General features: G+C 37.7%; 2 protein-coding genes across 10 annotated transcripts in view; one reads left to right on the plus strand and one right to left on the minus strand.

Annotated features, from left to right (window-relative positions):
- Positions 1-1,573: 1,573 nt before the first annotated feature.
- c23h4orf45 (chromosome 23 C4orf45 homolog) lies at positions 1,574-5,671 on the minus strand. Of its 2 annotated transcripts, none has more exons than XM_023329121.1 (4): positions 5,581-5,671; positions 4,671-4,900; positions 4,391-4,449; positions 1,574-1,765 (listed from the first exon to the last, which is right to left on the minus strand). In XM_023329121.1, exons 1-4 carry the CDS (start codon positions 5,606-5,608, stop codon positions 1,711-1,713), a joined length of 372 nt encoding a protein of 123 aa, XP_023184889.1. In that variant the 5' UTR covers positions 5,609-5,671; the 3' UTR covers positions 1,574-1,710. The 2 variants fall into 2 exon arrangements, with proteins under 2 accessions (XP_023184889.1, XP_005800662.2); XM_005800605.2 differs by having other exon boundaries at positions 5,545-5,671.
- A 1,141-nt stretch (positions 5,672-6,812) lies between these two features.
- rapgef2 (Rap guanine nucleotide exchange factor 2) overlaps positions 6,813-12,020 on the plus strand; it is a 103,031-nt gene continuing 97,823 nt past the window's right edge. For all 8 annotated transcript variants that reach the window (XM_023328806.1, XM_023328812.1, XM_023328808.1 and 5 more), the window contains exon 1: positions 6,813-7,494. In XM_023328806.1, the coding sequence (XP_023184574.1) occupies positions 7,426-7,494 (69 nt within the window). In that variant the 5' untranslated portion in view covers positions 6,813-7,425. The remainder of the gene's footprint in view (positions 7,495-12,020) is intronic.

The raw sequence follows: 12,020 nt of genomic DNA on the forward strand, positions 1-12,020 counted from the left end.
ATCATTCTGTTGCAAGGCAAAAATCCTACCATTATCTCGCTCCAGTGTGTGTTATAACATTAGCAAATATTATATTAGCAAAGCAATGCACCCCATAAACTAGAACACAGCGAGAGAAAAATAAATTTCACTATAAAAAGAATGAGTATTCCACAAAAGCATAACTATACAACAAAAAAAAAGGTCACACGTTAGAATACATGATTTGGCATTTTATAGTCTCAGGATTTTCTTCTCAGAAATCGTCACTGAAGAGCAAAAATAACTTTTCATGCAATATTAAATTGAAATTCAAAATTATTTTCACTTTTGTGGTCAACAAAAAATTTAATTTGAAGTAATTTTATTTTCTTGATTGAAAATATTCCTCAATTTGCTCCGGTAAATACGTGAATTCGTGACGTTATTTCCTTGTTGTATGAGGGCCGTGAATTTACAACATTGGGCAAACAATGCCACGAGAAATGTTAAAAGTCCTTACTAATGGGTCTCAATGTCTCATCAATTTATGTCTATTAAATCCAACAGGACTTTATTCGTCTGTTTAGTTTTTTTTGTTAGTTTTGTTTTTGTAGTGAGAAAAATACTTGAGATGAGACTCAACTACCTTCAAAGACCACTGGTACATTATTCCCATAACTGCTGACGCAGCACCAGTTGATCTCCTTCTCCATTATTTCCTCATCTGTGAATAAGACCCTGTGAAAACTAAACTCCTTCTAAACACCCAGTCCACTTCATACTGGGCTGGGAAAGTCAGTGAAAGATGTAGTTCACAGTCTGATGAAATACATCATGTACAAAATGGAGAAACTAGATCCTAATGCCTCCGAAATGGATAACCACAAGACTTTGGCTGCACCTAGAAATTTTGTCTATTAAGATTACCTAGAGAATCACTGACAAGAGCAACCTTGGCAGAGTCAAGCTCTCACCAAAGACGAGCCCGACTTACCGAGTAGTCCCTTAGAAATTCCCCAAAGACATGATTGAATACATTTTCCATGTCCACAAACTCTTGTAAACTGGTTGGGTGAACTCCCATGCACCCTCCAATTAAGGAAGATTAGTAGACACATTTCAAGCTGTCCTGTCTCAACACATTTAGTCACAAGATGCCCTCAGGTGGTGGCAGATTATGTCCAGCACCACTAAGGCACTGATGTCATCCTCTTGGCTCATATTGTGGAAATGTATGGTTTTTCAGAACTTGTTCTGTTATCTACAGCAGACATAAGAGGATGTGACGTTGGGCCCTGGGGATGGATTAACAGGTGCTTCTCAGATGATCTGAAATGTGTCGCTGTGACACGAGCAGAGGAGCTCTGAAAAAAAACACCAACTGGAAGGCAATGACATTTCTGTAGGTGAAGTCCAGTTTGAAGAATTACTTATATTCTTCAAATTTTGACACTTTCAGACCTTTTCTTGGCTAGTTTATATGATCAGTAATGTATAAAGCTCAGATTTCGTAGATATGGTAATAATATTACATGAACACAGCCACAAACTTGCCATGAGCTTTCAGACGTGTGGAATTTTTTTAATATCATCTGATTGGTAATAAAGCCACTTTCACATACAAGTTGGAGGGTGTGGACAGACTCAACTCTTTATACTGATTAGGAGATGTTTATTCAAATTGATGGATCTCATCAAACGCAGGTCCTTGGCTCTCTGTGGGCGGTGGAATACCATCTGCTGTTTGCTCTAATTGTTTTTGGAAAACTTGGTGTTGACTTTTTCTAAGTCATCGATGTTCCTTCTGAAAGAAAAACAGACAGGAAACCATTGGAGGGTACAGGAAATAAGAGATAGAATGCATTGGTTATATAGCATGAATAGTTTTAATGTTTATTAACAGGGCAGAGTAGTTTTTATTCTTTTTATTTGTTCAAAGTTACATATTTGTCATTTCTAACAGACATTTATTATGATCCTAGGAATTTACATTTGCTCTTGTGTTATCCCATTAATATAACTTTTCAATATAGGCAAGTTTTTAATTAGTATTGTTATGCTTGGCAAAATCTCCAAAACCAAATGAATACAAACTTGAGCCCATGCAGATTTTGATGTTTTACGTTTGTCTTTGCCTGTTCTTTCTCTCCTATTTTTTACCATTGCACCAAATCACTGTACAATTTTTTTTTCTTCTTCAGAAGTCTGACCTCTGGCTCGTTCACCCATAAAAAATACTCTTAAACTCAAATAACTATGATTGCCTTCACATCAGATTTAAACCGACTTAGTCTCCAGGTTTTTGACAGCTTTTTGAACATCTTTAGAATGCAGCACAGTTAGAAAACCTCACGGCAATCTGAAGGCAATCATGACCCAATAAAGCATGGTTGCCTTGGTACAAGGTAGAGTTTTATCTCTACAGCTGTCTTCACTATGCTACTATCACAGGTACTACATCCCATAAATGGATACTTATTAAGACTGTTATCTCCATATTTTACTGAATTTCTCTTTCTTAAAATGACATCATGGCAAATGTTCTTCAACCTGCTTAGTGATAATTTGGATCATATTTAATGTCTATTTATGGATTCTTTAAAGAGAAATTGGTCACTTTTTCAAGTGAAAACCTTATGAACAAATACTGAAAAATTCAAACCAACAGAACGCTTTTACTTTTGATCCTTCACATTATTTCAAGTTTATTCATTATTAAAGAATCATTATTTTGTTTTCCCACAGTTTCTTCTTGATCTTCAATGACATATCCCATTGTTTCGCTACATCAGTCTTACATACAATATATTTTTCTATTTGAGTTTCCTGCCTTTGTGTTTTTAGTGATATACTTTACTGCTTCACACAAAGATTAATGTACTGCATAACTGTGCAAACCTATTTGGGAACAAGAACGAGAGTAATTTTTCAGAGCTTAATATCAGAGATAAATAAATGGAAAATGGGGAATACTCACCCAGTGGTGGTAAATTTGTAAGAGAGAAATCCTTCAAATATCCATCAGAACAAATCTAACATTCTTCAAGCTCTCTAACAACACCAGTCGGATGAAAAAAACAACAACTATAGAAACACATGACACTCTGTCCATCATCATCCTTCAGATGTGCTGCCAGCAGGGGTTCTGATCAGAGTAAATATGTCACTTTCAAAAGATAAAATGGGGACTGTTAATACAAGAGCCCCACTAGAAATGTCTACATACTGAAAAAATAGATTTTGTATATTAAAGACCATGAGACTTTACACATTTGTTTTCTCATTTTATTAACTTTCTTCCAACTCTGCAGAAAATCCAGTGAATGGGATGCATCTCAATAAACTGGAATATATCTAAACTCAAATTAATCATATTCACTATGCAGAGAGTAATATATTTCAAATGTTTATTGATATTAATTGAGATATAAACAACTCTCACTTACTCCAAACCCATATTCTCAGACAATTTGAATAGTACATAAAAAGAAAGATTTTAAATACAGGAATAAAAATTCATTGCACTGACCACTTGGTCAGGGTTTCTTGATGCTTGAATAACTGTATTATTGCACTACAGGTTCTGCACAAGTGTTCAGGGAGCCCATATTAATCTAAGAGCGGCCTTCAGGTCATCTACATTGTTGAATCTGGTGTATCTCATCTTCCTTCTCACAATACTCCACAGATCCTTTGTGGGTTTGTTGGCCAATCAAATCCAGTGGTAACAGAAGCAGATTACAGTACTTCTGGTAATATGAGCAGATGCCAAGGTTTCTCAACATTTCCTTAAAATTTGGACCTATTTAACCTGCTGTACTTTATCATCTTCTCAAGGTTTTCTGTGTTGTTTGTCCTTTACATATTTTCCTTCCACTCAATTTTCCATTAACATGCTTAGTTGCAACATTCTAATCAAAAAGCCAGCTTCTTTAAAAATGGCTTTCTTGGGGAGTGTGTCAATGATGGTCTCCAGAATAACTGTAAAGTCAGCTGTCTTCTCCACTATTATGTTGTTCATAGCTATTGCAGTATTACTAATGTTCCAATTTTAAGGAAATTAGATTTTTTTAGCTATGATCCAACACATCCCTTTGTGTGCATTGAATCTTTATAATTTATTCAAGTTATGCCTCGCAACATACAAGAAATAAATGCCATTGCATTTCATGAATATTTTTTTTGTAATATGAAAAATGTAACATGTAAATAAAACCCTCCAGACAGTTTGGAGGCTGTGTGTCCAAGTTCGTTCTGGCTGATTTTGTGTCCATGGCTTGAAGCGCTGTGTGTTCTCATTAAAGTGGAAATGTTGCATTATGGATGAGGAAGCAGGTAACATGCAATCCAGCTAGCTCAACACTGTTCAAACATCATGTACGTACATATACCATGTTAATGTGTTTTAAATGGACAAATTGGGACCTACTGGTTCATCTGAAACTTCTGAGTGACTTTGTCCTCCAGTGTTCGCCTAATGTCAGTTTTCTGTCAGAAAATAAAACAGTGAAGTTTTAATTATCTTGGATCAGGATCCAGACTTGATAAATAATCTATGTGCCAGTCCTGCCTTGTTACAGAGAAAATGAATTCATATTTCATTATCTCCTTCTGTTCCTCACAATAAAGCTGATTGAGTTTTTTTTCCACATCAAAGTTTATGCCTCAACCTACTAATTAGAATCATCTCCACAAGGTCATGTTTATACCTTAATTTGCATGTTGCTGAGCAGCCTGTCTCCATTCAACAGCTGGTTATACTGCCATCCCCAGCCCACCTCGCCCACAAAACTCTGCCTGGGCGCCGGTGGGGGGGCGTCAGGAGCAGCTCGGCATAAATAACTTAGATCACTGGTTGCCTCTGGAGAAGTGGCACCCACACCAATGTAGAGGGGGAAATAATTCGATCTCGGCCTGTAGTCTCCAATTCCATCTGGACCTGGTGAGAGTTCGAAGTTATGAGGAATGAAATTTTGTCCTTCTTCAATTGTGATTTGTGATTAATGGTGCCTGTGGTTGCATTAAGCTGAATTATTGCGTTGAGGTTGTCATTATTTTTTTTAAAGACTGCATTTTGTGTTACTCGGTTTATCTTTTTCTGATATCAACTTGTTTTTGATGTTCTGAAACATATTGGACTAGAAAAAGCAAAAACAAAGGAAGTGGCAAACACTTTCTCACAGCATTGTAAGTTGCTTGAACTCTAGTTGAAATGTTAAGCAAGAAGAATAACTCATTATAGTAGAAGCAATTTCCACGTTTCATGCCACGCAATATTCTTTATATTTTTTGGTTATCCATAGAGTAAATATCAAAAGTGCAGTAACAAAAATAATTTTACAATATTGGTAAAACAGATATTTCCCAATTCTTATGTTACTATCTTGTTCTTTGATCACAGAAAATTGTCCTTTAAAACTTCCTTTCAATCATTTGAATGCTTAAAATCCATGTTATTTATTCATTTATTAGACTATGTCATCTTACAGCTACATCAAAATTGCTTTAATTTAATTTTTAGCCTTTCAGAGTCCCAGCTGAAGGAAACACATCAAAGGCACATTGTGAGTTAGATCTTCCTACCTGTGAAAAGAATCCTCTGCCCATAGCGTGTCTCACCTGAGTTTTTGTTACTATTCTGCATCATTTCTAACTTCTTATATCTGGAGCTTAGAAAGAGTTTTGTAAACCCCCTGATCGACTGACAACATGAGCTCAACGGACCTGTCCATGGGTGTTATGCCTGGCTGTAATACAACCAGTGGTTGTCATGGCGCCACTGCCTGCGGCCTACTTACACTCTACAGCCAGGAAACCTACATTATCTACCCAGCTATGCCCTTATCTAAATATCTGTAATATTATTCATACAAATAGATTTGCATGTGGAGAGAGAGGCACATCAGACGGTCTCATACATACTTAACTATTGTACACCATTCAAAAGAAGTAGTTTTTGAAAGGTAAACATAGTTACGACCTTTAAACTACCCAAAAGAAAGTTTTAATGTGAAGATGTCTAATTTTGATTGGTCAAAAAATGATCTAACCTGGGGTTTCTTTTTAATAAATATACATTCCTAAATATGAGCTTTTAATGATTCATTTATGTTTTGGCATTTCACGTAATTGTATTTAAATAATTAAACTTATGTGTTATAACAAACATGTGTTGGACTTCCTAGTCTTTCGTGGAGTTTGGAGGGGTTATATATGCCATTGTTCTTTACCTTTACGCCTGTAATTCCTGACAACGACACTTGGTGGCGCCAAAGCACTACCTTTTCCCACATTAACATCACTCGCTCCGTCCTTTGTTGAATGGACTCGCCCATAATAAGCCTCCTCCATGTTACTAAATCCTTGTCAAATCAAATAGATGACGATGGATTTGGAGGAAACAGAAATTTCTCCCTGTCTAAATAATATGAATAGCGAATAAACCGAACTGAAAATGGTCATTACAGAGTTTTCTTTAGTGAGTTTTTACATCTAGTTCTATTTCTATATCTCCGTTTGGTAAGTTAATTACAAAATGACCATTGTGCCAATACGACTTTTTACAAGTATCCCTAAAAAGAGCCTCAAACAACCCAGGAAACAACAAAAAACAAACGGAAAACATTATGTAAAATAATAATAAAAAAAATGTTGCCACCCCATTTCGTTGTTTTAACTTCCTTCTGTCTCGTGTAATCTGTATGAGAGCATTACATGTATATTTAATAAAGTTTTTTGTTTGATAAAGTAAGTAAAGTTATAAAAAAACGATTTTTATTTATTTGCAGAACTTTATTTTGAAAATCGCACAAGGAAGTAGTATTTCTAACTCCTTCGGACTTGATGTCGTATGTCAGTCACCATGGTGGTGGCATACAACAGAACACGGCGAACAGTGGTGTGCCATTTCTCACTTTTAGTTGTATGTAAACGCGAATAAAATGAGTTTTCTCAGTGAACGTAAGGTGTTTTGACATTTTCGTGATGGACGCCATGTTGTTGCTGTCTGGTTAGCTTGTAGCCGTTAGCTTTCCTTTTGTTTACCGGATCCTTTATGGAATTTCTTCCCGTCGCCAGCAGAATGCTGAGGAGACAAGGAATATCTTCACGTAACGCTGGCTTCAACGGTGGGACTTTAGGTTTGGCAGTTTGAAAATAACTCAACGAGACTGTTTGATACATTTTTTATTTAAATAAGTTTTAATAGTCAGTAGCAGCGGGGACCGCTGTTGGCAGCCGGTTTCGGGTTGGGCAGCAGAGAGGGACAGACACCCCGAGGAGACCGCTCGGCTGTCTGGCTCCAGTCGTGGCCTGGCTTGGGGCACTCCCAGCTCCGGACCACAGCCAACAAGAATAAAGTACAACAAAACGGAGGCCTACATCTGTGCATATACATCGCCTCTGGATTCCAGTAAAGTGGTTTTCAAGAATAAGAAACTGCGCTACACGCCGCCTTCCAAGACAATGGCGTCTTATGTGGATAACCGCTTTCGGCAGGCTGTGATGATGAATCCGTCTGAACGGACGCAACAGGTCAGTGGGGGGTGGGGGGTTACTACATTGTACTGCTAATTACATCTGTCGTGCTTATTTCTGGAAGTCTGTTGCAACATCTCGACACTGCAGCTCCCAAATCTGCAACAGTTTAACAATGTTTCTGTGTGCAACTGTTGCCATGCAGTTGCTTCCTGTTAGGTACGGCTGCATCATTGTTTAAGCCCCTTATCAGCTCAGATAATCGGGTACACTTAACTTACAACAGGAGCTGCAATGACGGTGGGAATTAAACCCGCATGCATTCGTGTGCATCGTGGTTTCAGGTCGCTGTGGTGTGCAGGCTTCGCACCCTATAGTTCACCCCATGCGGTATACATCAGTATGGTGGCCCCTAATGTTTTCGATATTCCTCTGCCTCCATAAAGCATGCCACCAAGTTCTGCACAAACCTGTTAATGACCATTTAATATAAATCAGATGCGGCAGAACATGCGAGACGGTGAGCCACGAGGACCAGGAATAGGGACCACAGCATCACAACACAATATGAAACAACAGCAAGCAACGCGAGATTGTTCGATTTATACCATAAGACACTAATCCTTTCTTTGTTTACATACAAAACTTCACCGGGGTCTTAAAATTGGACTAAAGGTTTCTGCGTGCTATGTAGTCTACTCTGTTTGTATTTGTTGTGATGCAGATAAATTGAAGCATGTAATTCATTATTTACACTTCCATCGAAAAATATAGATATACAAGCTATGGCTGTAGAACTTTAGGGAAACATCTTATTGAAATATTGCTTAATACTGCAACGTTAACATCAACTGCCAATCATTTTTGTTTATTTTCTCTTATCACAATGACCCCCCAACTTGAACATTAGCATATTGGTCATCAAGCTATTTATAAGACATGGGCATATTCTGGTTGAACTCATTCACACTCATTATGTTACATTTCATAGCCTACAAAATATTGCATCTAAACGGTTCTTTGCCATTGCAGTTTTCCACACTTGGGGATTATGGTGCAGGCTGCAGAAAATTGCAAAAATTATTGTTGCAATGTCAGTGTGTGCAATATTTGTATTGCAAAGGACAGTTTGGAGTGCAATAATAATTGAATAATATATCAAGACTTTTATCACAATATTTTGTGGTACTATTGTCTTAATGATAAAAATTACTTATTGTTTAGGTTACTGTGTCTGGATGGCTCAGCTTTTATTGTGCCATAACTCTGTTCTTAAGAAACATTCCCATTTGAAATAGGCACTTACTTCAGGAAGTGTGATTTGTACTGCACACAGTAACTGCACTCAATCATATTTTCAAAGTTTCTGATTTTTATTGATTCTCTTGTGAAGCAAACAGCAGAGAAAATGGTAAAAATAAAATTTTAGATAATGCTTAGTTTTTTTAATTTGATTTAATTTCATCAAAGTTCTTGTCATACATTTTTCACTATAAATGATAAGCGATATGATAAATACCCATTCTTAATTCCCAGTGTTATGAACTTGCATTTTGCATTGTAATGTAAAATTTAGTCTCACGGCAGCAGATGTCACAATGGACACTAATGACATTACGTAAAATGCTAAATGACACAGAATGATGGAAGGAAAGAAGAAATGGGGATAAATCACAACTGATGATGTCATTGCAATATTTGCCAATATTATCGTTGCTGCAAAATATTGTAATATACTGTAGTTCAGATCTGGAATAAAGCTCGACTTTGTTTTTCTGACACTCATTGCTCTTTACTCCTCTTCTCACATCTCTGTGTCTATGTTTGGATTCCTTCTCTTTGAAGCTCCTGAACTGACTTTGATCCACCCGGACACCTTTACATAAGCTTTCATTAATAGTGATTTTTTTTCTGATTTACAACTTTTATAGGTCAAACATAAATGTATTCTAGCTGTAAAAAATGACATCCGGTTGGCACAGACCTTACGCGTAAGAGGCAATCAATACAATAACACTTAAACTGGGGGTTAGCGATGGAGACAAACCCTTCGCGTCTCTGTCAATAACAGTGTCATTGCTGGCTTGTTAACTGACCCAGGCCGGTGATATTTACAGCATTTTTGCAAGCTGTAAATTAAGTGGATGAGAGATGCCAGCATACTGAGGATTGGCGAAAAGGAAATTCCTGCCATTAGAGTTTTATGATGAAGCAACTGCAGAGAATATTTCCATTTACAGCCGATCAGTAGGGTATGCATTCAGTTGGGTTGTTGAATAAAGAAAAGAAACTCTGAGATTTGATTAGAAATGTTGGAGTCCGCTGCATTGGATACATTTTTTTAAGAGTTAACATTTTTTCTGACAGCCGAGCTTTGAGGATTTATCTCTGCATGCTGTGCCAGTTCAGTTTGAGAGGTTCTTTACCTGTCAAACATGTGTGAAGGAGTTAAATTGTCAACATGTTTGATTGAAAATTCTGAGAAAAATCCAAGGTTTCTATGGAGTCTGGAAAAGTATGAAATTTGGCTTAAGTTATGTTTCTGGTTATAGAAATAAAAAGGAGTATTTCAAATATTTGTATAGTTATCCTTTTATAAACTGCAGCATTCATCCAGACATTTTTCCGTTGAGTTATCCGTTTGCCAATCCATGTGTTTTCTGATTTTCAGTTTGTCCGTTTCTGTCCAGTTTCTGATTTTTACCAAATTAGTATTTAAATGAGTGTCTGCGGTATAAGTTCATTATGTTGAGATTTAGGACTAATACACTAAACATCCCACGTTGTGCAAAGATGCAGAAAATATTTGCGGAAGTCTCTGAAGAAAACAGAAAAATAGGAAAATAAATCTGCAGGAAGGCAGCTCTCTGCATGCTTGTCATTTTCCATTTGTGATCCACATAATTTTTCACCCTCAGAATAAAAGCCTCTGCCGAAAGCTAAGTCATTTCCAGCTGTATCTTTGTGTTATTACAGATCATGCCATTCTGACACTGTATTGGTGTTGAGTGTTTTTCATTCCTGTGTGTTATTCATGTGTGGAGTGGCTGCAGCGCCTCAAACGGGTTTATCCTAATGGTGCTGGCAGGACCTCTCTGTCAGGATTAGCCAACTGATGCAGGGATCTGTCTTTATCTGTGAAGACTCACCGCAGCGAGGCTTGACCCCGAGCCTCACGCTGGTGTCACATGGCAGGTTAAATAACTGACCACTTGACAGTTTGTGTTCTCGCACGTTATCTGTTTTCTTTTTTGTGATTATAGGGTGGGATGTCAGATATTTTAGGCACAGAGGGAAGAACAGACAAAGGAGGGTGACATAATTTTTCTGCAGAGCACTGCTGCGCGTGTTCTGCGTTACTCTCAGTTGTAATGCAAATTAAGCAAACAGGACGTGATGGTTTTAGGTTTCATGGCTGCTTTGTGTCTGTACTTACTGATGTGTTGCAGAGAAATTGAGACTTTTGGTTGTGAGAGATTTGAATAAAACCTGAAAGATGTGCAGCAGTACTTAAAAGACTAGACCTGTGGTCGATTTCTGATGTACGGTTTTTAGAATGCTTCAGCTGGTCAGTGCAGGTTCTCTTTGAGATCTTCAATATAAAAAGGCATAAAAGTGACACTTTTAACTCAGCTTTTTGCCACATGACCTCATCAATTCTTTACATCAGGAAAAGTGGGGGCCTCATTCCATGTAAGACTGTAAAACTGTGTTTTTTTTTACTAGTCTTCTTAAACAAATATAAGATAATAAGGGAGCTGACATTCTAAATTGGTTTGAGCATCAATTCCCTCATCAGCGACCTGGTAGTGAGTTTAGTTTGGGTTTGTTGGAGCACAGACGCAACTGAGGGTGTTTTCATTCCTGATAGTCTGGTTGACTCGGTCCCATTCGGGACCAAAATTCAACATTTGTTCTATTTTCAGCTGCTGTGGTTCATTATCAAACTGCACTGTGTGAAATAAGGCAAACTGATTGAAAACCCTGTTCATTTTCTGTTTGCTCATTCAGACAACACATTCGTATGCAGATTTTAAACTTTTAAAATGACTGCACTTCATGTGCACTGGCAGCTGACGACCCGTCTGTTTGTCTTTAAGGTCAAAACCGACAGTCTTTGTTTCAGAGACAATGAGATTTTCCACTTGTGACCGACTGCTTAACACATACTGTTTTTTTTTTTCTTTTTTCGTTGCATTGTTTTACGGAGACTGAACACTGGTTTTATTGTAAAGGTCATTTTTAGTTATGTCAATGCAACAGAAAATCACAATTTTAGAGGGGGAGGGGATAAAGCATCATGCTTTTCCCTCAGCAGTGGGAGGGCTGAAGATGTTCGCAGCTTGACTTTATTTATCAACAGGGACGTATCTGGATGCAAGAGCGGCATCTCTGCTCTTCTTCAGCCAGGTGGCAAAGCCAAAGGGCACAAACAACAAACGGCCCCCCGCTGCAGTGACCCTGGTTCACGGCCACAGAGCTGCAGGGACACGCCGCCTACTTTACATTGTTTCCACATACTCTGGGGAAAGAGCAGGAGATCAGTGGCGGCTCGCTGCGACCAAACTGGAAAAAAGAAGACA

The sequence above is a fragment of the Xiphophorus maculatus genome, chromosome 23 (assembly GCF_002775205.1).
Source record: "Xiphophorus maculatus strain JP 163 A chromosome 23, X_maculatus-5.0-male, whole genome shotgun sequence".
Classification (NCBI taxonomy): domain Eukaryota; kingdom Metazoa; phylum Chordata; class Actinopteri; order Cyprinodontiformes; family Poeciliidae; genus Xiphophorus; species Xiphophorus maculatus.

Coding starts and splice junctions, on each gene's coding strand:
- c23h4orf45 (XM_005800605.2), bottom strand. CDS start 5,608: ATGATGCAGAATAGTAACAAAAACTCAGGTGAGACACGCTATGGGCAG. Junction 4,450..4,670: donor TCAGCAACATGCAAATTAAG/GTATAAACATGA, acceptor ATTTTCTGACAG/AAAACTGACATTAGGCGAAC. Junction 1,766..4,390: donor CAGAAGTTTCAGATGAACCA/GTAGGTCCCAAT, acceptor TTTTTCTTTCAG/AAGGAACATCGATGACTTAG.